Source organism: Watersipora subatra, chromosome 6, assembly GCF_963576615.1.
Source record: "Watersipora subatra chromosome 6, tzWatSuba1.1, whole genome shotgun sequence".
NCBI classification, from domain to species: domain Eukaryota; kingdom Metazoa; phylum Bryozoa; class Gymnolaemata; order Cheilostomatida; family Watersiporidae; genus Watersipora; species Watersipora subatra.
This window is the reverse complement of record NC_088713.1, coordinates 38,296,809-38,324,410: the sequence shown is the minus strand read 5'-3', so window position 1 is coordinate 38,324,410 and position 27,602 is coordinate 38,296,809. Positions and strand designations below refer to the sequence as shown.

The window sequence follows — 27,602 nt, the reverse complement described above, 5'->3', positions numbered from 1 at the left end:
ACTAACATAGCAGTAGTGCAACAATCATATTCATCTTAACAATAAGGCTATCGTAAGAAGGTCACAGCACGCTGCCATTGGAGTCCACAGAGCATCATAAGTGGCCTAACGATAACACCTACATGTACCTTATGGTGAAGTCTATTAACTCTTCTACTACGCTTCTCTTTTTCTGATGGAATTAATCTTTACCCAAATTTAATTTTTGGTAAACCTACAATCAGTAGTGTTGATGCAGAAGCTGGAGCTTTTGTTTGAGAGTTTCAATTTAAGGTTCATCGAAATCAACAGATAATTCTGCACTAAAATCGATGCACGTGAAGCATAGAAGCAATGCTAATATTTTTTAGTTTAAAAAGTTGAAGATACCGTCGTTTTTGCAGTTTGACCAAAACACAGACACCGAATTCTCTAACCAAATATCTCAAAACAGACTTGCAAACAGGGTAGATATGTGAAAGCACAAATTTTAGAGTCATAAACAACAGGTCATCTCTTAGAATATTTCTTTTCATCTATTTTAAACAGGAAATCCTAATTCGGAGACAGTGATATTTTGTTGCGAATTCTGAGTAAAAGGGGACCAACTGCTTTGTTTTGCTGTGGCAAAAAATAACCAAAAATCCTATATTGTGGCAGAATTTTCACATGGATCTGTCTACTCTGTGATTCGTGATCAATGTTTATGCAAAGGTACTAAGGGGGGCCATTATAAAAGCTTACCGTTGGAATGAACAATATACACAAGCCGTTTTAAAGGTTTTCTGCAGCGAAAGAGCTACAATTCAACTGTGCATTTTTACAATACTGAAACATAAAAATCATGTGATAAGGCACTAAAGATGAGATTTATTGCACCATCTTAAAAGCGGTAGAAATGTTTGCTTCCCAATAGAAGAAGCGACAGTTGTGTAAAAAGTCAATCATCTGCCCTGGTAATGAGAATATCCAGCTCTCATTGACCTTGAGGCACTAGTAGACCAATCAGACCTCACTGCTTGGTGTGGTATGAGTTTTAATAGGGAGTATTTATGAGGCAATCAAATAACACCATTTTTTGTACTGTCTCTTCCACTAAGGCCTTTTCAGTTATACAGGTTGTTTCAGACATCTGGACGACTGACAGCACCGATGCTCAACCTTTTCTCTCAAGAGCCCCTACATTTATCTTACTGCTCAATCATTTTGAGCAGACCAACTGGGTAAAAACTATTGTTGGAGAATAGAACCCCTAAAATTAGCCGCCAAATTTAAACCTAGCGAGTGGGTCATATGGGGGTGGATTCTTCTTAGCCTTAGCGTACTCCTTTGTCCTCTCCTTTTTAGCTTTAGCGAGCTTCTCTTTGAGTTCCTACAGGACAGGAATATAAATGTGGTTTAACCTCCCTAATATGACAAAATAGTGATGAGTTCACTTGACATTCAGTCTGTCTGGTTGCCCACGTAAATGTCTGGTCACTAACCTACATTTACCAAATGCATAGCTGATGGTATTAGCTAGGGCTACACACATGTCACTAGTTGACACATTGTGTTAACAAATAAAATGACCAATAGTGGTGGGCCCCAGTTGAGCCAAGACCATGATGGCCTCACTGTATTTCCCTAAACAGCTATTCAAATGTTATCAGCCTATTTATTAGCTACTTCTAGTACGTCTAGCATGCCATGAGAGATAAAGCAGAGATTAAAGCCTGGTTTCCATATGATAGCCCAGTGATCATGCGCGGACCAGTGATCGTGCGCAATGCATTTCTTGGGCTGCGACGCAGTGTTTCCATAGCGCGCGTAGGCGCCATGCTTGCATCGGACAGGTTGGGTAATTTCCTTACTTTTTCGTAAGGGAGACCGATTTCTTCGGAAAACAGTCCTCCGTTGCAACCTTGCGTTGTCATAGGAAAACCAGGCTTATTCTTTCATGCGGGAGACCGATTTCTTCGGACAACAGCTCTCTGTTTGAATTGTGGGATAGGTTAAAAATGTCGAGCGGTGTATTGTGATATACATCATCGCACGCACCCGTCGCAAGGATCCATTCTGTTGGATCCTTGCGATCAGCGTACGCACCCAGCGTGATCGTCGTGCGTTGACGTTTCCGCATCACAGCTGGCCTACGCACGACGTCGTGCGCTTTGTTGCGCGCCTTGCGCTGTCATATTGAAACCAGGCTTTAGTATCGATACAACTACTCTGACATGTCAGAAGAATGTTGATTAGCGATTAGCGTATGTGAAGACTGTCGGTCTATGATACTGAATGTCATGAGTTGGAGTCTCATCGAATGCCATCTTTTATCCAAACCTCCAACGGTGAGCTCCGACAGACACGACTCTTATTATAGTAAAGACTGATCATCAGTTTGTGACAAAAATAACACTTGTGCAGCGATTTGTATTGCATTATTTTGTTTCAAGGACAAAACATTACACATTAATAATGGAAACTTAGAACAAAAACAATTTAAATTCATGAAATAAATACGCTTAGAGAAAAACTCTGGGTTTTAACAAATTCAACTACCTGAAGATTTTGCTATAGTTTCTATTTTAGAAGGAATATGAGATGAGAGAATTTGTTTCCATTGTTGTTTATGTAAATTTTTTATTCAAAAGCGAATCGCAAATGAAACCCAAACGGAAATGAAAAAAATTGAAATCAGATTACGTTCTTAATCCTTTGAACCCTGGCCATTCTTGTCTATGTGTGTCAGTAACCCTGGGCAATTTGTCCAACGATCTGAAGTTTTTAAACTTTTTATTAAATATATCTAAATATGCTCATAATACAATGAGATTTAGTAAAACACTAGTAAAAAAGTCGGGAAACCCAAAGCAAATTTTATCAGAAAAAAACAGTATTTTACTATTATTCGAACTGAAGCTATAAAAATTCGTATGATTTTAAAAACCTGAAATATTTACAGTAGTAGTATATCCATCGAACACGCGTTCATCATCTTTTCATGACTCAGATTAAACTGGAAAATTATAGGTAGCATCATAAAACTCTTTATTTGCATCACAATCATCCATGACCTACCAACGAACGAGACGTATCGATTTTTTCCCCGATATCGTTCTAATACAATTTAGTTAGAGGGCGGGGGATGAGAAGAATACGCCGCTGCTCTCCGTTATGGCGCAATATTATTCTATGTATTAATAAAAGCCATAGATAACTAGCATACTTAAACTAGTCATAATTTTAGGCTGAGTTTATAGGGGTGGCATTACTATCACTGCTTCTAGGCTGATTTTTAATACTCGGCAACACCGGGAAGCACAGCTAGTATGTTTATATACCGTATTTTTCCGACTATTAACCACATCCCTATATAAACCGCATCTGCTTTATTTTCAAAAAACTGATAATAAAACAATACGTAGGCCGCCCCTTTTGTATAGGCCGCAAAACTCATGACGGTGCTTTTTAACACAGCAGCAACTTAGCTGGTTGAAACGGAACAGTGCTATTAGGCACTGTTCCGTATTAACAGACGCTTTTTAACCCATTGCCTTACGGAACAGTACCGTTAGGCATTGTTTCGTATTTTCTTTTACCGCTAGAGGAGCATTAACCGGAGATTCCGGTTAATGCACCTCTAGCTGTAAAAGAAGTTAATGCACCTCTAGCGATGAAACAAAAAACCACAGACAAGCCACACCCTTATATAAGCCGCATGGCTCAAAACATCAGAAAATAGTAGCGGCTAATAGTCCGAAAAGTATGGTATATAAACCTCAATGTTTGTTTGCATTCTGTCGGTCTGTTCGCGTGTCCAGTTGTAGGATAAAGTTTTAGGAATAAAAAATCTGCTGTGTACTGGATTTGAACTCGAAACCTCCAGTTTTACAGACAGGCATTTATCCAATACGCAACGCTGTCCAACAGTTATGAAATAAATTGTGCACATTACGTAAAAAGTAAATTAAAAGTGAATTTCCTGTGCAAAAACTTGTTTAATACCCGTGCCACGCCGGTCATTCTCCCAGAGTCCATTTATTTAGAGTGCCCAGGCACCACTCATGCTCACATTGTGTGCTATCGGGCAGCCCTAAACCTTCTATTACACATTTTCATGATAATTAAAATTTATACAAAGACCATTAAAAAGAGCCTCTACACAAATTGTAGGACAATCGCAATGAGAGGCATATTAGCAAACCAGGACCAGCTAAGTATTGCAGGTAGTCAGCAATGTTAACACACAGTAGCAGGTACTCACCCATCTGCGCTTAGACTCCATGCTAGACTTGCTTGGCTTATAATGCATCTTTAGCCATTTCTTCGGCACCTTATTCTTCTCTGGCACGATTGCATCTCCGGCTCTAGCGCTTGTAATAGAGTCTGCAGAAAGTACAAAGAACGATTGAAAATTAAAGGACATTGCATAAATCACAAACCACAACAAGAGCGTCCAGCCAACATTAAGTATTACAGCTGCAGATATAAATGTAGTAAAATTTTTATAAAAAAGCCACAGCCAGACAAAGATGACTGCTTGTCAGCTGTCAGTAAAATGACACTCTTTTTTGTCTATGACAAGAATATACCAAGCAATAAGAATGTGTTTCTGAAACTGCCTCAAAATTAAAAAAGCTGGCAGCAACAATAGTGGTCTTGACATACAACAGACTTACTGCAGGTTCACTCATTAAGCCACGGATGTGCATATTATTGTAACACTAGTACCCTGGCAGTTTAGTGTGTTGTGAGAGATCATCAGATTCAAAAAACAAGCAGCTATATACAACAGCTATATACAGTAGTCATGTCTTAACATGCGAGTAGCAAAACATGAAAAATTTGGAGTACGAGGAAAATTCCGAGTAAATTTCTACCTTGAGACACGAGACAAATTTGAGATCGTAGCTCGCGAAAAAGTTCTTAATGCGGCGGCTAAATAGCAGCTGAATTGAAAACTCTCGCATACTCGGCTATTTAGCCGAGTATGCGAGAGGCAGCTTACAAAAACAACAATTTTGCTCAGTTTTTTCATCTGATCAGTTTGAAAAAGTCTGTCTGAAATTGAAGGCGTAAAGCCAAACAGTCTTTAAGAAAAGTAAAAAACTGAAAATGACAACTAAGTTAAAATAATAAAGTTCACTGTAAGATAAGATCGTAACTTATTTTTTAAAGATGTGGTTGCATCAAAAAATTCGTTTTAATGAAATTAAGACCCATAAAAGGCTAAAACATCAGCTACAATTTGATGCCATTTTTGTCTTTGTAGACCAACCCTGTTCAGAGATATATGCGTTCGAATGGGGCCCTCTTTTAAAAAGCTCACGTTTCAGCGGGTGCTTCTTCGTGACGTCACAAGCAATATATCTGAAATGAAACCGCGAGCGATAAATATGAGGTCGCTTCCTTAGCCAATCATCAGCGCAAATTTTTTATATAGGCCGTAATAAATGTTATCACTCGTAAGACGCGTTGGCTGTGATCTCAAATTTAGGAATTTTACTCTATTATTAAATCGCATGGACATTGATATTTACTAAATTAATTAACATCGTTACTTTAATGAATTACTCGATCGACACGTTTTATTGGCAAACAACATAATTGTAAAAATTGCTGCGAAGGTGACTCCGAGTTTTCTTGGCATCAGGTAGTAAAAGTTCTACGGAGGAAGATCGGAGAATGGAGGTAACTTTATCTTTTACTGTGAGTCTCCTATAGAGTTTCCTGTTGATATTACATTCAGAATATATTTCCCTGTTTGAGGCTAAAATTTAATTTCCTGCGCGTGCGAGACACGTATGTGCAGTGAGTTCTTGATGGCTTCTTTTTAATCTTTAGCATCTAGCAATACAATGACTTAGATTGATGAATATACTAAAGGTGATATTTTAGTACTCATTAATACATGTACTAATTAATAAAATTATAACTTTTTGCTATCACTAATCATCGTTTTATGGGTTTTTATCGGTTTTCCTAGCTACATTTGCTTCAAATTTTCTGTGGTAGCTTTATCTAGTAAATTAGATTTATGAGTTGACATTAGATGTTCACTTTTCACTTGTAGAAAGTAAAGAAAATCGATTGATCAATGCAAATATTTAATTTCCACAACCAAAGCTTCGAATCGTTGGCTTGGCGTACTTGTGCCTTTGTTACAAGTTTATTCGTTTTTTAAATTACACTGGCAATCTATTTAACTCCCAATTTGGAAGCTTTCAATAGATACGCTTTAGAATGACATATCTATGAATGACATATTTATTGCATTTGTTTTACTGATTACAGAATGTTTATGTCGTCCCACCAGCCGAAGCAGCTTTGTCAATGTGGAAACTGCCATAAATGGGAAAGAGAGACTTGAATGTGTGCTGCATAAACCATGATGTTTTGTTTGAGTTTACTGCAGTAGATGAATTTGTCTTATTGTATCAGCTAAAACTATTTTTATTGAATAAATATTTTTAATAAAAGCTTTGTGCCGGGATGAAAATCTTTTGCTTGTAAAAATTATATAATAAAATTATATTGTTGAAGATGATGCAAAACATGATTTGCAGAATATTGTAGTGAATTGGATACGGTATATGGATGTCCGCAGAACTGGAATGTGAGTTCAAATCCAGTTTGCAGCAGACTTCTCATCCTTAAACTCTAACCCTATGTATATTATTTTCAAAGGTAGTAAGAAACTAGTTTTCAGTGTTGGCAATGATATACAGCCCCGCCCCAAGGATAGGCAATGGACATAATGTGGGTGGGGCTTTTGGAAGGCTGTATATCGTTTGTGTGGGTAGCGGCGGAACTGTGCTGGTACAAAGACCTTGTTCTACAGTTAACTTGACAGAATTACCGTAGACCGGTAGAATTGGTAGTCGGTACTCAAATGTTTACACAGCATTTAGAGAAAGTGAGTAAGACAAATTTTCAATTTTTGTTATTTGAGGCCTTTGAAACATTCATAATAATGTATCTGTAGTAGGGTTTAATATTTTATTCTAACCAACATGAGCAAATGCAAGTCTGGGCATGTTTTTTTGGCCTGAGCGTTTTTACGGCGACCAGATTTTTTCGATTTTAATCTTCGAATATCTTGGCAATGAGATCGCCTAACACAACCAACAACATATCAACTGATAGAGAAAAAAATTCTTTCTTTTAAGATCAACTCAAATTTGACGCAACCACATCTTTAATGTGTGTTTAGTAAGCTATATCTAAGTTCATTCAAGGATTAAACTTATTTTAAGTTTAGTAATGTCACTAAAGTGTAGTGCTCCGAATGTGTTGGCATAGTGTCGTGCACACTGCCATTCGCCACTACCGCCGGTCTGTCACTACGGTCTGCTGCAAGAATTCCATTCAGTAGTAAACATAATGATGCTAGATAGGTATTCACTACTTCGTGATTGTAGGTGGTGAACTAAAGCAACTAAAAACATGATTTTTTTCATCGTGAGATCTTGTTAGAGATAATTTTTCCGCTGGAAACGGATTAAATTGTATTTAGTTATTTTATATCGGAAAATAGATTTGAGATACAAGATAATTGACGTAGGACCTCTGTCCCGAAACACATTAAACTCGCATGTCGAGGTATGAATGTACCAGATAAATTCTAATTAACCCAATCCGCTTGAAGACCTGATTAGACACTGACCATGTGCGAGGGTGATGAGGTGGTGGGGAACCTTATCGAGAAGTTGTTTCACCTCACGCGTCTGTCGCTGCTTCTTAGACTGGTACGGATTTGCTTCCATCGCATCAAAGTTGGGCTCACCAGAACCTGTGGAGTATGGACAAAAACACCGATAACATATCATACCAATAAGGAGCAGAGCATGCAGCAGGAACAAGGGCTTAAACAACGCTACAATCTCGATATACCACAACATCCTTGAAGGATAGATAATTAGCAATAATCACACTCAATTACTCAGAAAAATGCAAAGAAGTATAGCAAATGTCAATAAAGAGACAAGATACATACACTGACAAGGAATACTATATATTATGGCCGCTGACTAAAAGTGACCTAAGTGCTCAGCACATGCTAATGTTTTGATACAAAAAGCAGTAAAGCTACAACCATTCCCAAGCTATCAGCTTTGGAAAGGGTTTAACAATCAGCGAGTAGTCACAGAGTGAACTAGCTTTATTGGAGTGATATGTCTAGTTTACGACCAGATGATCACTTATGAGCAATCGTAATTATTAGCAAGAAAGTTTCCTATGTCAGTATCCACATGTCAGATCTTAAATATTCGACTCCAATGAAAGAAAGCATAGGAAGTCAATGACTTCACCACATAAGGCCCAAAGCAGTCATACACCAAAATCGGCCCATCCAGGTTTGCCGGATGGCACCTAGCTAACAGCCAAGACTACTGTCAGTTGAACCACAACTTACGAACGCCTAAACTTTCAACAAATACTTGGCACTAAATAAAAGTGATTTCCGACTTGCTACATTTGAAATATCTTGAAACATTACATTAATGTAAATGATAGCGAAAAAATAGCAAAAATTTAAAAATACAGAAAATTAGCAACAATCAAAAATATCTAAGAGAAGTTTAAATACACGATCTAAGAGTATATTAAGCCACATATCTGTATCACTACCTCTACCGATCGTGTTCATTATCAAGTCTACACATCTGTTTGCTTGTCTCCAAGGTAGTGTAGCAACAACGAAAATACTTTTTTTTGACATATACATATAATTTAATATTTAGTTTTAAATCATCTTAGATAAAGTATAATTTGTTTCATCACCAAATGTAATTAATCACAGTATATACTAAGGAGTTCTTGGAGACATTTAGACTGAATAAATCTATATTAACACTTTTGCACGCATAGCGACAATTTTGTCGTTTTGCGATACTGACGCTAATGGGCAGAGCGACTATTATGTCGTCACTCAAGCTTTTATTATAAATTGGTTTCTAGTTGGCTTATTGCCTTCTTTGTTTAATTTTTTACCAATAGTAAACTACAATAGATTGCTCTCTGTTAGCAACCAAAAATAAGCCGTTTTGAGAACGAAAAGACAATCATTGTTGAAATACTATATGAATAAAAAATCTGAAATAAAAACGTATTTAAAAAAAATTGGGGATTTTGTTTGTAACTTGTTTCTGCTTTTGTTTCTGTTTTCTGAATGTTTTCCCAGAGTGCAAAAAACTTTCTTTTACTGTCATGGCGTCCCCCAAAGGCTATAGGCAAAGTTAGAGAGGAACAAGAATAAGCACATGGTGTCAAGACTGGGATGTAGGTCTCTGCAAGGGAAAATGCTTTCAAATGTACATTTGAAAGGGGGTGTTACATACTACAATACATAATACGATGCAAACTACAGTCATCGCCCGGCGTCCACCACAGTACTTTAGCTAGAGAAACAGCTATATGAAGAATTGACTTGAACCATGTTTATTTGTATTTACCTGTATCATAAAAACTTAATAAGCATATAGAAAAACTTAAACTTAATACATATAAACAATATCATAAGTAAGAGTGTATCAATGATTTTTTTTAAATCGAATTGTGAAAAATTAATTTGCCCAGGAGGCTCAATTAGCCCAAAAAAACTTGTCTGCGAAAGGGTTAATAATCTTATAAATGCAGGGCTTGAGGTTAGTTGTCTTTATTGGTGTTACATATATTTTCTGTGGTTATCATTTGTAACAAACTCGTCTGCAAAAGGGTTAATAAATTCCAATTTGTCATTGTCTGTCTGTTAGTCCGCATAAATGCTACGAGTTTTCACATTTTTTCAGGTCGCTAAAACATGTCGTGTTAAAACTCCATCTGGTTCCTGAGAACACATCTGTTAAACAACCATTTGCGAAAACAATTACCTAGCTGAAAACTATAGGAATCACTAGACTTAAGCAAGCAACAGATATCAACTGGTAGAGACATGTATCAGCTTTCTTGTGCATATTTATAAATGTCTACAACAAGTTGGTAAGTTGGTACAACAAGGGGTAATGTCAACAACAAGGTAATGTCGCACCGCTCGAAGGAGAGTACAAAGTATGGGTGACACTCGATTCACCTGGCAAATGAAAAAGTTAATTTTGATAAGGGTGATAAACTGGCAAACCAAATAAAGCTTTTCAAGTACGCATATTTTAGCCCGAGAAACAAAAGTTGGCTTATTAAAATAAATGACACCGTCGACCTTCCGTTTTGTTGCTGCACAGTCATGCATATAGAGTTCTTATGATAAATGACTTATGCAAATATAATAAAAATGATGTTCACACTGCGAGGTACAATTTGAGTGCATGACATTGATGAATTTATATTCAGTAACTGCATATTGGCGACATTGTGCTTTTACTAAACGATTAGTCAGATTTCACAACAATCCAGCAATCCATAAAGGTAGACAATGGCTTCTTGCCATTGGCTTAACAATGGAGTACTCACAAGTCATATAGCGCATTTTACTGTGATTATTTCTAATACTGAACTGTGACCATAATAGGGTACCATTTGTGTACAAGTTTAAAATCTATTAAAAGTGGAACAGTTATTATCTAGATAAATACCGCAATTCTCCTAGTTTTAATTAAAAATTGAAAGAATCATGAGTCTCTGGCACATGCATAGGGAGATAAGTTTAAAAGTTGATCTCTACTCACCAGGAATAAGGAGGCTTTCAAAGCCTCCTGCAGAGCCAACACCAAGAACATCTTCATACGGACAAAATTGTACTTGCTGGATGCTTCCTTGGGCGACATGAGACATGTAGGCTTCAGTTGGTGGGTTGATCAGCGTGTCCTGCAACAACGACAGGCCTAGTAGATACGACAAGCTTATTCAAAAGAACTTTGTGAAAGTGCTAACGAAATAATGTTTTATCGCTGCATCCATCTTATTTCCTCATGTTTAGCCGGAGGCAACAAAACACGGAAAACATCTAAAGTGTTCAAACTAAGCAGATCTTTGGCTGCTTTCAGATTGCCTATATGAAGGAATCCGGCAATTGGTTACACATATAGTTTTCATATTTCAATTGCATACTCCTCACTATTTTATGAGAAATAAAACTCATACCCTCAAAATGCATACTATATTTATCATTATTTATGAGAAATAGCAGACTTCTTAAAATTTAACAGTGCTTTCACAAAGAAAGGTTTCAAGTTTAAACTAAATGGCATTGTAATATTAAACATAAAACACCATACAAAAACGTAAGCCTAGTATATCAAAACGAACGTTTCGAATCCTTGACTTTTGCAAAGCATCGGTTTTTTTATTAGTGAAGAAAAAAAATACAGTGCACCCTTGCCATATGATTTTAATCCGTTCCTGATCCGTTCCGGCATCGTATAGTGAAAAAATTGTATGGACTGGTAGAGAAACCATAAAGATTATAACACAAACATCCCCAGGTAAAACCATGAAAATGTTATATAAGCAATGTACATATTAAAGATTAGAGTTAAAATCATATGTTAACCTTTGAACTATATAGTCACCTACAGTAACTTTAGTGTATTTAGTGGTTATGATCTGCAATAAGATGTGCAGTGGTGAATGGTGATCGCATTTATGGGACCACTCAAAATAAACTCATTTTTTGTTGTTAATTCATATATTGTTCTATCGGTATTATGTGAATTATGACAATATGCACATCAATCGAAAGCTCAGAATGATCCGTATAAGAATATTATGTAAAACTAACTGATATTTGCTTTATTAGTTTGATTCATTTTGTGTTTTAAAAATCCAAAACAAATGTTTGTTTAGTTTGTGGGAAACGCAACTTAATTTGACATACTTTTAGAACCTAGCTCTATAAAAAAAGTTTATTGGTTTTAAGTTCCTTTAGACTAAAGTCTTAGTTATAAAGTTTAGAGTATTTCTAGCATCCTGGTATTTGGTATGACATCATAAGCCTAGACTGACCTGATAGGATATAATAGGTGCCCATTGAACAGATTTCATTACTAGAGTGCACCTTTGGTGGTAGAGAGAAAATCTAGAAAATTTGCTTGTCAAATATGTATAATATATATGGTCTGAGATTATAGGAAAAGGGAGTTTATACCATAAATAAAAAAGATTACCAGGCGGTGCCATTATTATGATTACCATTGTAACATTACAATGTGTGTGTTAGTGTTGGGCCGGTATTGGGTTATCCGCTCTTACCGATACCGAGGGATTCTCGGTATCCGAGAAAACCAATCATTTTCGGAGACCGCTAGTTATCCGCAGCCGGTTTGATATGATCGGTATTTATCTGTAAATGGTTATACGGATATCCGGATACGCATCGTTGACAAACATGCTAAGCTCAGCACGCATTGGCGACCAAATTCAACGAAAATTTCCACGCTTACTGTATCTACTATTATATTACGTTACATTGATAATGCCACCAGCCTCGAAGGTTTGGGAGTTCTCCACAGATGGGAGGATGTATAAAGATTTTAACGGGACTGGACTCTAATTGGACTGCGTATAATTATGTGATTACATTACCTGATTACAATGTGTGATAGTAAGATTTCTGCAAACTGTTTCAGTATATTTAACAAAGAGAGCCCCTTGCCATTATCTATCTGTTCTCTATTATACATAACGTTTGTATCAATAACTATATTTTTTAATAGAATAAACAATAAAAAACATCTATCATGAAACTTATATTCCCATCTTTTTTTTGGCTTGCTGAAACAAGGAGTCTCCTTGCCGTAACAATATACTGCTGACTAAAGAATGTTTTTTGCACAGGCTACTTTTTGCACAACGATAAAAGTTGTTAGATACAGTTATGATTTAAAGTTTAAACCATTTAACATTAAACCATTTAAAGACACTGATAACCACATACCGAACAATAGTACCGACAATACCGAACTTTCTTAGTTGGCAAAGGATACCGAAGATGGTAAATACCGAGGATACCAATACCGGGAAAACCGATAAAAAAGTGCAAGGATATCCGATCCGGCACTAAATTAGATACCGGCCCAACACTAGTGTGTGTGCAGTAGCAGCAGTACGTACCATAAGCTCTTACCTTCGAGAGAGACATACTTTGAATTTAACTTAAATAAATTAAGCATACTAAACACACGATCAAAGCTAAGTTTAGTATGTATATTTAACTATTTTATTGAACTTCAACATTCACACCGCTAAAATTTTATTGGCCATTTGATTTCGACTTCATTTTCACTATAACTTTTAGCGACCTTAGTAAAACCTAATTTGACAAAAAACCGGAGCAATGCTGTTCACGAAAATGTTCTGTTTACTGCGTAATGTGGATTTTTTGCCAGGTTAAAGGAAATTGTCTGATCCATGACTCTCTGTTCAAAGCGATCGCGACTCCAACTTTGCTAATGGCTTAAAAGGTAAAAGCTGCTGTTTTCGCGAAAGGAATGTGGAACTGAGAGAAACCAGTCATCATATCTCTTTTAGGCGTTGTGAGAAGGTTTTCTGGCAAACAGCGTATCAGCGTCTATGTTATTTCAACATAATAAGAACACCGACTGAAAATTTGAGTTTCGGGAAAAATTTTGTGTTAAATTCAGACGGCAGAATAGGATTCATATGGCAAAGATTAAAAACATTGTGCTCCACTTTGTAAAGCAAAGAAATCGTATAACAAGGACATCGTAGTCCAGGGGCACCATACAAAGAAATATAGCATTTCCTTTTAATATTTCATAGATTTATAGAGGTTTATACTGCGTTGAAGCCTGAGTTATTTGGAGCTGTCAAGGAGTTTAGAAAGTGGTGATAAATATTTAAAAGGCGTTTGCAACATCGCGATTAAATGCGCATTATATTGCCGTTATCCATTTCTTTTAGCACTACTAATTAAATACTTACACTAACTTGTCCAAAACTGATTCACAAGCAATCTAAATATATTTCTATTGTGAATATATCAGGTTTGTAGATATTGCGTTAACGTATTATTACAAAAATTATTCATTAATACCGGGGCGAGGCTTTTTCTACTACGTAAATACAAATAATTGTATTTATGTAACTAGCTAATCAGATAATTGACGCATCCACATTACCTTCTAGAACTTGCTAAAGCCCTGTCCTCTAGGGTATAAATACAAACAAACTTCTGCATGTATGGTTACATTGATTCTTGCGCACTTTTCATACAAGACAAACTACAACCTTTTCTGGATCTTTTTAAAAGCGTTATCTAGCTAGCAATTGTCTGCATTGCACCAGCATTTACAGTGCACCAGCAAGCACCATCCTCAATAAGCGATCCAGTAGGTAATCTGCTACATTGCATCAAGTTGGCTTGTATTCTTCGAGCACTCTCTGCACCAGCAGGAAAGCTGTGTCTTCCTGGCCATTTCTGCTTTTCAGGACCCAAAGGGGTCAACTTTTTCTTTTAATACCAGTAAAGAAATTGGAGTTGCGATCCCTTTGACAGGACAAGGAAACTTCATTTTTCATTTGATTTACTACATGATGAATACTTTTAAACTACAAAAGGTTTGACACCTCCTTCAAGATTAGGAACCACTGACATATACAGCAGGGTTGACAGACATACCTTATAAACATAGACAGTATTGCCCATAGATGCAGCTAGAAGTCCTTGACTAGAAAAATGCATGCTACCAGCTCCGGCGTGAACTTTGAACTCATGCATACACTGATACTTCCTCAAATCCCATATCTTGACCTTTCTATCCATGCCGGATGTAGCCATATAGCTAGAGAAAAAAAGAAATATCAGCGTTTGCAATGAAACTTGTCATACTTATTGAAGCATTGATACAAATTCGAAACATTTCGCATTTGGCAGGAGAAGCACGTTTTCTGTATCTAAGCATACTACAGTAAATCCTTTCTTTTTGTGGCTAATGAGGACCGAGCGTCCTTCGGGTGTCCCTCATGATAAGCGAAAATCTGCAAAATGGAAGCTAATTTTTAAAGTATATGTACGCGCTAAAATTTAACACCAGAACTGTTAAACTGCCTTCTAAACATTGTATTTATTGTAGTTATATCGATTGAGTTCCAGTTTATATATTTAAACTTCAGGCATAGCATATAAGCCAGAGAATGAACTTATGCAGTACTGGTGTAGATCAGACTTCACCTCATCTGTATGTTCATACTTGAGAATAACCAAGTTTGTTGTGAGAAGGAAGTCAAATGTTTATAAATGTATTTTATGGTATATGTAATTATTTTAACGCTTTTTTAATATTCTTTCCTCTAAAATTTTTGTAATAAATAATTTTTACTGCGATGTACTAAAACGGTGAAAGATGAGCCACGAAGTAGGGAGGGATTACTGAAGTTCAAAAGCACCTGCATCACTTCATCCATGATTGCACAGGTATTACTATGAAGTTGATACCGTGGATTAACTGACACTGCTGGCTTTCTTCTCAAGTGTATGCCCTGCAATTCCCTGTTACTAAGCATTGCGTGAAGTTCTCACCACAATCGACGGCGTTTGAAAATTGAGACTGGAACAGATTGTCAGATGCTACGTTTAACAAGCTCATCAATTTGCACTCTAACTCACATATCATTTTGGAATACCCAGAGGAAATTGGGGTTTTGCATCGTATTCTCATTAACGTTATATATTAAAACCATAGCAAGTTTTCATTTTCACAATAAAAACATGCAATTGGGACCAATTTGTTTGCCCATTCATACATAAATTTGTGCTGGATTCACATCTTGCAACTGTGTGGTGGCTGTGTCAAGGTCAACTCAATACTTCATCTGATGGCAATTTTCTCGAAAAGGTGTTACGCATGTATGCAGAGTAATGCAAAGGTACTGCATTTAGCACGGTGAAAGACATAGTGGAAACACTCCCACTCCATTCAGCATACACGCTGTGCGGTAGGCAATACTGTGATTGCGTCAATACTGCTTACTGCGCATTAAAAACTAGTTGTATTGCATGTATACCGAGTATTGAGCAGTAGTAATTCGTTTTAGTATCTGTAGTATCTTTAGGCATCGGTGAGTATTTACCAATGTGCAGTTATGAGTTTTTCGTAATGGTCACAGCCTTGGTCTATATATGCCGGAAAAATTCCATCAATAAGGCCTATACACTACACTTCACTATATAGGCTACTGTGCACCATGCTGCACATACTTTAAAATGTTTAGCCTGCAAGCAAAGAAATGCGGATTATATACAAAAAAGTACGGTACTAATTATTTACCTAATGCATATGGCCTCATGAAAACATTTGTGAAAATTAGCTATTAGCCTATGTCTAACCACGAAAATAAGCACTCCAAATCCAGAGTATTAGCATGCCAATGTGCGACTGCAATACCTTGCATGAATAAAAATTTCTGCAAAATCTCCAAGTTCCTGAAAATTCTAATGAGAGCAGCAAAGGTTAGACAACTCCTATAACAAGAAACTGGTTGCAAAAATTTCCATTCACACGAAGTAGGAACTACTGCCACTTTGTTTTACTGGATATAAAATAAGTTACTGTTTCAAACAAATAAAGCGTATGTTGTGACTTTCTAACATACCGTCAAACCTCTAACTGAACGCCACCTTTATTTGACCGCCACCTTCATTTGAACGCCACTTTGGCAATCTTTGATCTTTATAAACCCATAATATCAAGAGATCAGTAGCAAAGTTTCCACAGAACTGGATATCACTAGATATCAACTGGTAGAGACATTTCTCAGTTTCTCAATGCATATTTATTGAGAGATCTTTGACAAATTGCAGGTTAGTTAGCTGATTTATTGAATCCAAAAGGTTTAATATCACTCCACCGCAAAACTCCACCGCAATATAGGTGACATTCGCGTCGCCCATAAAAAGACTAAATATATTTTTCTGAAACTCCGACAAGGCATTTGAAAAATACAACGCCAGCCTTTAATTGACTGCCCCCTTTAATTGACCGTCACTATAGAGGAAGGGTTGAAAATAGTGCACCACGGCGTTCAATTAGCAGTTTTACGGCATTTATGAATCATAATTACTTCTTCATCATCATAGCACACGAGCAGTAACTATAGCAGTAACTATGTTTTACTATAACTGATGCCAATAGACAAGCGTTTCTTACATTTGAGTTTTCTAAAATTTATAAACCCATTATTAAGTGTTGTAATATAACTGAATTTTGATTGCAAATTCCAAAATTTGTGTGTCTCATCCAATATCCAGACCAACATTGCCTGTTTTAATGAGTCGATTGTGAAAGTCATTATAGCTCTGCAGCACACCAAAGATAACAGATTTTGTAAATGTGCACTGGAATGTGATCTTCATCCACCTAAATATGTCCCGTCATGCATAGGAAAGAGAATATTGGCTGCAAGTGTTAATCTACATGTGCCTATGAATTCAGTCACAAACAGGAAACAACTAGCAGTTGAATCATTGCGAAAATGCGAGCCGGAAGACTACCAGAATGCGGAGCTTCCGGACATAACTACAAAATGTTTCACAAAGTCATTAACCCATTGACCGCCACCTTACTCATTGCGCAGAGTGCCTCAGCGCGGCAAAATGGGGCCTTAAAGGTTACTGGCGTCTGACCTGAGCATCGCCTGACTTTTAATTTTACTTCAGACCATTAAACGAGACGTCAACTTACTTGCCCGTATTGTCAACACAAAGGCTACGGAGGGCTGAGTTATGGCAGAGCATCTCCACAAGTGATGTATTAGAGTTAGGACTCCAGAGAGAGACGGTGCCTTTGGAGTGTGCAAGGTGTATAATTGCGTTGCAGGGATTCTGAGCCATGATGCCCAGCCTCCCCCTATGGGTCTGAGTACCAGCCACCTTCTCTCCAACACTGACATCTAACCAGCTTAGGTAGCCTTTGGAATTCTGCCAGAAATAATAATAACAATTATAATTATAGTCATAGCAGATTTTGCAACCACTCTTCATACTGGTTGTCAAGGTATGACACAATCTCACCAAATATTAGGCTTGACATATAAAACAATTTCAGCTTGAAATGTCCAAATTTTTCCAAAGCAGGTTAGTGAGTATCCATGAAAAGTTGGCAAAAATTTAAGATACGCATGTAAACGACAAGAAATATATAACTAAGGTCGATTTACACAATATCTAGTCGAGTTGGAGTAAATTAAAAACTTACTTATTGGTAAGCCTACAACATGGTGTAGGCATCTTTAAGGGAAAAAACACTTTTTATTGATTAATTAATCATTCATCGATAATTCATTATTAATTGAGTTTAAATGCAGTTTAGATTTTAACATTCATTTTTGTCATGGTGATAATGAACTTATTCCAACACAGTATATATAAGTTACGAATATCCCAACGCATAAGCCTATCTCAAATATAAGCTGGCCTTAAAAAACAGGCACGAAATCGGGAAATTTATAAAAGCTCACATATAAGCCCTATAAACTCGCTGTAACACCGCTGTATGTACTTCTCACAGCAAACTGGTGCGCAAGTTGAGTGGCTCTTGCAAGCTTAGTACAAAAAATTTCTGATTGGTGAGTAGTTGTATAATTAGTTTATTGCGCCTCGTCTCCGCAAGAGGAAACAATCATCTATTCGCAATGAGCCAATGAAAAACATGTTTGCATTTTATGCTGATCTCAGTTTCCTTATGCAATAACACATTTTTTATAGCCATTTCTTCACGATGATCACGTGCATTACAGCCATGTGGGTTTGACAAAATTGTAGATCAATGGACTTCAGATGATTAGCCTATCTATTGGGAAATGGTAGTAGTGACAGTGGGCATTTATTTTTAACAGCACTAATAATGAAGTAAGCTATGGTAATAGCGGTGCGTCATCTGACTCGGATCATGCCTAAGTTGTCAACCACAATAGTATGAAGAAGACAAAAAGTGTCTGAACTCCTTCTGCAAAACATTTATAGCCTTTTTATGACATCGGATCATGCAAATTTTATGACAACTTATATGCACCTGCAGTAATACTTCAACTTACGAGTGCTCTAACGTACGAGAAACTTGAGATACGAGCCAGCTTTTAAGCATGTTTTAGCACTAACATACGAGCCATGTTTGAGATACGAGCACGTTAGTCAGTTGCGAGGTATGCCGGAGGTGTTTTATGACAACAGCATCGATCTGCATTTTTCAACTGCTCAGGCTATACTTTTGTACAGTGTTTTTGTACGCGCTTTTCAGTGCAGAATTATGTGAATTAAAAGTACTGTGCGTAGACCGAAAGTTTGCCAGTAAAATGAAAGATAATGGAAAGAAAAAGCAAATGATAACAATTGATATTAAACGGAAAATTATTGAAAAATATGCGAAATGTGTATGCGTGATTGAGCTAGCTCAGCAATATGACAGAAATACATCCACAATTATCAAACAGAAGGATTATATTCAGGGTATTTAGCTCGCAAAAGGACTAACCATAGTTTATAAATGGCGCAGCGATCTTCACGACCGCTGATGGAGAGACCACTCAGGCATTGGATAAAAGATAAACCATTGGCCGATGACAGCGTAACTGAAACGACGCTATTTGAAAAGGCCGGTGCTACCTATGAAAACTATAAAAATAGACACTCGGACAAGTTGGCTAGTGGTCGTGCATTAACCTTTGTGACAACACCTGTGTTCGTCCTAATCGCAACATGTTGAAAGTGCGACAAAGGCAAACGTCCTTAGATAGGTTCATTTTAAAACGGCCGGCTAGTCGTGAAAGCGAAACAAAGGAAATATTAGCTAACCAGCGAGAAACTTCAAACTATGAACGCCAAATAAATTTCAATTACGTTAAGTTGAAAATGAAAGTTTGCTTTTAGATTTGTTTCTAAGTTTGTCTTTTAAGACATTGATAAAATCTAAATTTATCAGTCAACTGTTATAATGAAGGATAACTTATATCTCCCTCTCTGGCAAATGATAGCGTTAACTGCTATTGTGTGTATTTAATTTTACATTTTAATTTATCATATTTCCTTGCATTATTTTTTATTTGTTGCTTTTTGAAAGCATGTGGTAAGTTAGGACAATAACCAACATGTTCTTTCTGTAACAATATCTTGTTTTGAGTGTTTTATTTGCATTTTAGAGTATGGAAACCAATCAATATATAAATTGCACCAACATGCGAATAAATTGACATACGAGCTCAGTCTCGGAACGCATTAAGCTCGTAAGTCGAAGTATGACTGTATGTCAAATATTTAGGTTTACTGAATATTTAATTGTCTCCGTATAACAGTAGCGAAAGAGTTAATGACAGTGTTATACATTTATTAATAAAGTTGAGTTAATAAAGGTTTGAACTGTAGTTGTTGTTGTTGACAAGTTAGCATATTGTCATTTCGTTTGCTCTCAGAGTTACACGCGTGTAAGCTGGGACTCTTTAGTTTGGGAAATATTTTGCGTTCTAAAGTCAGCTCATATGAGGGGATATACAGTATTTGAAATATTTATCAATGAACTGGCACTAGAATGAAGGAAAATACAAAGTACTCTTGCAAGAACATTTGCTCTAACATATAACGGTTTCGACAAATATCGATAAGAATGAACATCAAGTTATATAGTAAGAATTTGTATTTGACAAGTTAATTTAAAATTTAAACCTAAAACTAGAAACCTAGAACAATCTTTACTATAATAAGAGCCGTGTCTGTCCAAAGTCAGGCTAACGGCATTAGAAAAAAATATTGCACAGCACGAGAATCGAACCCGCATATTCAAATTCCAAGCCTAGCGTGTTACCAACTGGGTTACGCAAACACCTTGCTGCATCACGAAATAACTATGCACATTGTTATTACAAATGAGTATATCTCATGGTGCACAAGACTGCTAACATAAACAACATAGTATTGATAAAATATAGATACCACAGTCATTATAAAATGAAGGTGAATTAGCAAACACAAAATTTGGAATTGTTTTCTCTTTTATTTACACAAATTGAAATTAAATAGCAGACAACCCTTTAGCTTATAAGTATGAAATGCGCAATAAACAAACTGACCCACATATGAAATAGAGGCCTTATATGACATTTGAAACCTCTTACACTAAATAAGAGGCCTCAAATGTCATATATATATATATATATATATAATAATATATATATTATATTATTATATATATATAATAATATAATATATATATAAATATATATTTATATATATAAATATATATGAATAATATTTAGTGGTTATGATTGAAATTGCAAGAAAATGTAACATTACCGTGTACTGGGTGCAGCACATACCGTGGGGAGTACTTACCTTTAAGACAGGTGTATAACATAAACATTACATTAAACTTAACTTCAGCTTACTAAACACATACTTAAAGCTAAACTTTATTATGTATTTTACTAAACTCAACTTCAACTTTGTCATTGAATAAAATTTTAACACTTATTCGTTTTTGAATTCGCCTTTATGATAACTTATAACACTGAACTAAGATAGCGAGCAGCGTACACCTCTTTCAGGTGTTGTAGGAGGGTTTTCGGTGAATAGCATATCAACATTTTATGTTATTTCATCTTAATCAGTACACCAACTGCAAAATTTCAATTTCTTGAGAGCGTTGTGTTAATATTATATGGTAGAAAAAATTCGGAAAACCATCGTGTTCATATGATAAGATGAAAGAAAAAAAGTTATAACAGGGCAATGTGACCCGAGGGCTCACTGTATTAATCAATAATTTGAGGTGCGATTGCGAAAATGGTATACAGTATATGGTGAAAGTGAGGGTAAAGGTAAGAATGGCTTAGCCTTGTGGTTAGGCGCGTGCGTTTGTAAACTTACAGTTGCAATCTTCCGAAGTTCAAATCTGGTACGAAGCACATTGTTAATTCCTAGATTGTAATTGCTATAGCTGACACACATTGATATCTATACCAGCCAAATGTCATAATTACCTAATGAATTTGGATAACTTACCCCGAAAGCTAGATCTGTAATAAAACCTTCATCAAAACGATACCCACTTTTTGCACCAGCTTAACAATCATTACACGTAATGGTCAACAGTGCTAGTTATTATCCGAAGCATCTTAACCCAAGGTAATGACTATTTGCCCAATGATTCCATTGTAGTCTGTGTAGCTTGATGGTTAAGTTTGCTGCCTCTAAATATGGAAGTTTCGAGATCAAATTCAGTGGCATGCCGATTTTTCAATGTTGGAATTGCTGGAGCTGGTTACAGGGATTAACAAGATGACAAACACTGAGATTTATATATACGCTAGCTGTGTTACCCGGCGTTGCTCGGGTAATAAAAAAATATTTGGACAGTAAATTGGTTTGTATTTAATATATAACAAAATGTGCCATTCTAATTTTCAAACTACATATCATGCTTTAGAGAAGTGTTTTGTGTAGTTTAAACAAATTAAGAGAAAATAAAAATAACTGTAAAGGTTTTCAAACTTTGTCAAACAACTGTAACTTTCAAACTTTATATCAAGAGAAAATGGTCCTGAGCAGGACAACTGACTTATTATAGGAGAGTAATGGGTAAATATAGTCTATTTCGCTACGATTGCATTCAAAAATTATTTGGTGTACAATTATATGATTTCAATTCGTTTCAGTGTTGGCATGTGAAAATATAGTAGACCATAGAAGTACATAGAGTGGTATAGAAACTCATCGTCATTAAAAATAGTACCAAAATACTATGTTAACTTTAGTAACTATAGGTACCTACAATGAATTTAGTGCATTTTGAAAACATAATATAACATTACAATGTACTACGTGGAGAGTTGTTACCTTCGAGACAGACGTGTAACATAAACGCTGAATCTAACTTTAATTAATTTAGGTTATTTAACACATACTTGAAAAAAGTTTTAGTACGTACTGTAGTAAACTTCAAACTTTCAACAAAAATTATATATCAATTCTTCATTTGTGAATCGTTTTTATTATAACGGATCCCGGATATACTCGAAAACAGATACGGACAACGCGCCATGGCGAGTTAAGGGGAGTATATCTTTTAATAACGTATGTAATCAGTACACAAATCACCAAATACTAAGTTCGAGATAAATTATTGTTCATATCATGGGGTGGAACAACTTTGCCTTAATGAAAAAAAGACGAAGAAGCATCGGGTTGCATATACTCAAGTCCCAAAATATTTCTTACCGGGGGATCATAACGCATGGGCGCAGTGCTAAAATAATTAGCGTGCACATACTGGTATAGTGTACAAGAAAACTGCGATTCCCATGCCAAAAAGAAAACAGTTTCGTACTCCATTGCATGTTGGGGAAATACATAAGTTTGAGTCAATTTAAAATAAAATTATATTTGATCTAAGACTAGGGCAGCAGTCGAGAGAGATATTGGACAGGCTTGCAAAAAACAAACATGCTGCAGAACCATGCACACACTCGGAACATTGATAGATTATCAACAGCTAATAACTCTAAGCTCAGTCAAGAAATAATGAAACTCACCGAACAGGCCAGTAGAAAGTGGAATGGGAGGAACTGGAGTTGCAATGGAGAGTCGAGGACCTTAAGACAGTGTAGTTCCACACCCTCGTTGTCATAGATGTATACCCACTGGCGCTGGGCCAGGGCCATCATTGTCTCATTGTGCAGACACCTGTGAGAAGTCGAAACACTTAGGCGGAATCGACTGGCATACCCTAGGACACTTATGTATTCGCCTCATCTAACTTTCGCATTTTCGCGGAGTAATCCACTCACAAAAATTTCATGAGCGAAACTAAACTATCATAACGAACAAGCGAAAACGCCGAATTAAATAGCTTTGTTCATTGATAGTCCAAGAAACAAATGGCAGCAAGCGATCAAATTGTATTATCGATCTCGGCCACACAATTCTACCTGCGGTTCACAATTACAAACTACATGTAGTCCCAAATTTAAAAATTTTTTCTTACCGATGAACCGAACCTGAGGAATCTAATTATGTTTGTTCCACTGCATTTATTTTCACATCACTATATTTTCGCACTCATCAGAGCTGCGAAATTAAGTTGCAGCAAAATTTTACTTTGTATGCTACTCACGAAACTAAATACTAGCGAAATATAAGTGTCCTAGGGTAGTACATTAGGATGCAAAACTTTCTATATTTTAATTGACCTGCCTAGTACATTAGAATACATCAATTTCTATACTTTGCTAAAATACAGATTTGTTTGAAAGACAAGCCATAAACTATTCAAGGGAAAAAGAAAAACTAGTGATTGAATATACAGTCATAAGTCAACATACGAGTACCGTAACATGAAAAAAAATAATCGAGTGGCAAGCCAGTTTCCTCCTTGAGATACAAACGTACGAGCCAGATCTTGATGGCCACTATATGGCTAAGTATGCGAGAGGCCACTATCGAGAACGACACCACTCGATCTTTCTCCTTGAATCAACTTGGGAAAAAGTGAATGCGAGGTAAAAAGCTCATAATCGCTAACGGATAATAGAAAAATAGGAGGACAAATTGAACTGCGTTAGGTAATAGAAAAAACTTAGCTTGAAAAGTACATTTAGTCAGCTAAATTCATTGAAGTTAAATTCAAAGTTCTCATTAAGCCTGGTTCCCATATCGATGGCGAGACTCCGGCGGTAACATTACGCAACAAAACGCTTACGACGCTAGACTCCGGTGGCTTATGTTCACATAAAGCTGCATCGCTAACAACGGCATAAAAATGTTTGCTTGCAATGTCGTTTCGATAATGCTGACCTTCACCTGTACCTGTATGCATTTCGGGAAGGTTTTGCCTACGGCTCTTCGCAAAATTTGAACAACGCTAAATCTTTGCGTTGCCGCCGACAACTACCGGCAGTCCTCGGCAGGTAGGTTCCCATTTCACCGCTAATAGCCTGCGGTGCTCTGCGACGTATATGGGAACCAGGCTTAACGTAGTGTCACAAGAGTTTGGCGTACCAAACTTGTTGCTGTCAAGTCTCTCTCAGACCACCGTTAGCCACCATGTCTGTTTCAAAGACAAAACTTACAGTAGTGTACGTAGTAATGTTACATTTTGTTGCAGATTCTAACAAATGGGTATTTGTTACCTTGTTAGCTTAGATATCGAATTACAACAATTAAAAAACTGTTTTCCATCACAATATCCTGTTTTATCTGGTTTTGACGTAGTAGGGTAACGGATCAATTGTTGTTAAGTAATTTTACATAGGAAATAGTGCCTTGAGACACGAGTAGATTGATATGCGAGCTCCAGAGCCCCAGCTTAGTCCAAGAAGACATTACACTCCAACTTCGAGGTATGACTGCAGTTGTTAAAATGAAGGTTAATGTGGTGGATATTTGTTTCGTCATATCAATAAGTTGTATCAGCGGTATGCCACAGGAATCAAAGATAATTAATTTTCTCACTGATGAAGGTCATTCTATAGCAAAACCATATAAGATTTTTAAGTTATTGAGACTATATAACATCAATATTGAAAAGTCAATGACTAGAGCAGTAGATGTGAGGCAAACCCAGGTGCTATAAGCGGTGTCTAACAAAACTCTTCAAGTCATAACTGCTTACTTGATGTCATGGCACGACTCCATCACATTAAATTCACATTTGAGGCTTTTGGGCTGCCAGTCAATGACAGCGGAATGACCGAGTTTACCAGCAAGGGCTAGGTAGCGACCGTTAGATGAATAATCCAGGTGGTAGGGCCCACAGTCTTTGAGGGAGAGTGTGAAATGCTGTGAAAGTTTCAGAGTAATCCCAATTAGGTAAACATTAGCAAATATAACTCAAGCCTTTGTAAAACTCAAACTATTGCATAACTCAAACTATTATATAACTCAGAATATTGTATAACTCAAACTATTATACAACTAAACCATTACCGTACTTTTCGGACTATAAACCGCACCCCTATATAAGCCGCATCTGCTTTATTTTCCAAAAAATGATAATAAAACAATACATAGGCCGCACCTTTGCTGGGCAGCAACTTTGCTGTTTAAAACGAAACAGTGCCTAATGGCACTGTTTCGTATTAACCGACACTTTTTAACCTAGTGTCTAACGGAACAGTACCGTTAGGCATTGTTTCGTATTTTCTTTTACCTCTAGAGGCGCACTCGCCAGAGATTCTGGTTAATGCCCCCTAGCGGTGAAAGAAAAAGCCACAGAATAGCCGCACCCTTATATAAGCCACATGGCTCAAATCGTCAGAAAAAGGTAGCGGCTAATAGTTCGAAAAGTATGGTATATAACTAAAACTATCATCCAACTAATACTATTATATAACTCAAATAATTGTATCAATCAAACTTTTGTATAACTCAAACTATTGTATAACTCAAACTATTGTATAACTAAAACTACTGTAGAACTCAAACTATTGTATAACTCAAGCTATTGTATAACTCAAACTATTGTATAACTCAAACTATTGTATAACTCAAACTATTGTATAACTCAAACTATTGTATAACTCAAACTATTGTATAACTCAAACTATTATATAACTCAAACTATTGTATAACTCAAACTCTTGTGTAACTTAAACTATTGTATAACTCAAACTACTGTACAACTCAAGCTATTATATAACTCAAACTATTGTATGACTCAAATTATTATACAAGTCAAACTATTGTACAGCTTAAACTGTTGTATGACTCAAGCTATTGTATGACCCAGAACTTTAAGGGTCAACCTAAAACCTGAACCATACCTTCTGTGCAGACTGGATATCTACACATTTAACTATATCATGTTGAGAAATATCAGCAGTTGCTTCCCCTTCATCTGCTTGTAAAAGACCTGCTTCCTCAGCCAGCATGAACTCTGACTTGGCAGCTTGTCTCACAGCATTGCTCATGACTATCAAAGCAACACAGAACTAGCAGTGACATGAGGCGTGTAGCGAAAAGTACTAACAAGAAGAGAGGGAGGAGAGATAAATTAGACTGTTCAGCATACTGGCACAAATAAAACAAGACTGATGGGACACACTTTATGTTATAGATACAAACTCAATCGATAAATGTAACACCGTACCAGTTCTCGAGTGAGCAGCTCGTCTAGCCTCTCTCTCTGTCTCAGATGTTTTCTCCAACCGCCTTGTGAACTAAAATCCAAAACGGAAGAGTATATGATACATTCACTTAACTGATAGAAACCAATTCATAACATGTTTAGTCGTTCTAGAAGCAATGATGCCATCAAAAACACTGATGAGACTGGTAGAGGACTCTTTAGATGTACAATAATAAATCAGAGATATCTTACAGTTTCATATTGAATCTGTAAAACATGTTGCTTGGTTATCATTCAATTGGTTTATTCTACTGAAAAGTTCACACAACATTTTGCAGAGCTGCGCCTTCAATTAACTATGAAGTCAACTTGGCTAAACTTATGAACATTTCCGGATTAGCGACTGATATCAAACAATGTGGCTGATGTCAACTAATGTGACTTGAATATTTGCAGCCAATATTCTGTCCTATCCATAGATATAGTAAACCCTAGATATGCGAATAATCAAAACAAGTGAGGCCTATAATTAGCATGACGCAACGTCATGGTGATGTGCACCGCGAATCAGCTGATCTATTAACTCTTATTGACTTACCACTAAAAACTGCTCAATTTTTCCATAGTTTGTGCATC

The 27,602-nt window shown here is 36.5% G+C and overlaps 1 protein-coding gene across 1 annotated transcript in view; it reads right to left on the bottom strand.

Annotated features, from left to right (window-relative positions):
* Positions 1-835: 835 nt before the first annotated feature.
* Positions 836-27,602, bottom strand: part of LOC137398521 (WD repeat-containing protein 46-like) — a 114,681-nt gene continuing 87,914 nt past the window's right edge. The window contains exons 5-14 of the mRNA XM_068084640.1: positions 26,988-27,057; positions 26,662-26,810; positions 25,512-25,678; positions 23,434-23,584; positions 17,598-17,833; positions 14,537-14,699; positions 10,626-10,764; positions 7,628-7,753; positions 4,226-4,347; positions 836-1,351 (exon numbers count right to left, since the gene is read on the bottom strand). Coding sequence (XP_067940741.1) covers positions 1,238-1,351; positions 4,226-4,347; positions 7,628-7,753; positions 10,626-10,764; positions 14,537-14,699; positions 17,598-17,833; positions 23,434-23,584; positions 25,512-25,678; positions 26,662-26,810; positions 26,988-27,057 — 1,437 coding nt within the window. The 3' untranslated portion in view covers positions 836-1,237. The remainder of the gene's footprint in view (positions 1,352-4,225; positions 4,348-7,627; positions 7,754-10,625; positions 10,765-14,536; positions 14,700-17,597; positions 17,834-23,433; positions 23,585-25,511; positions 25,679-26,661; positions 26,811-26,987; positions 27,058-27,602) is intronic.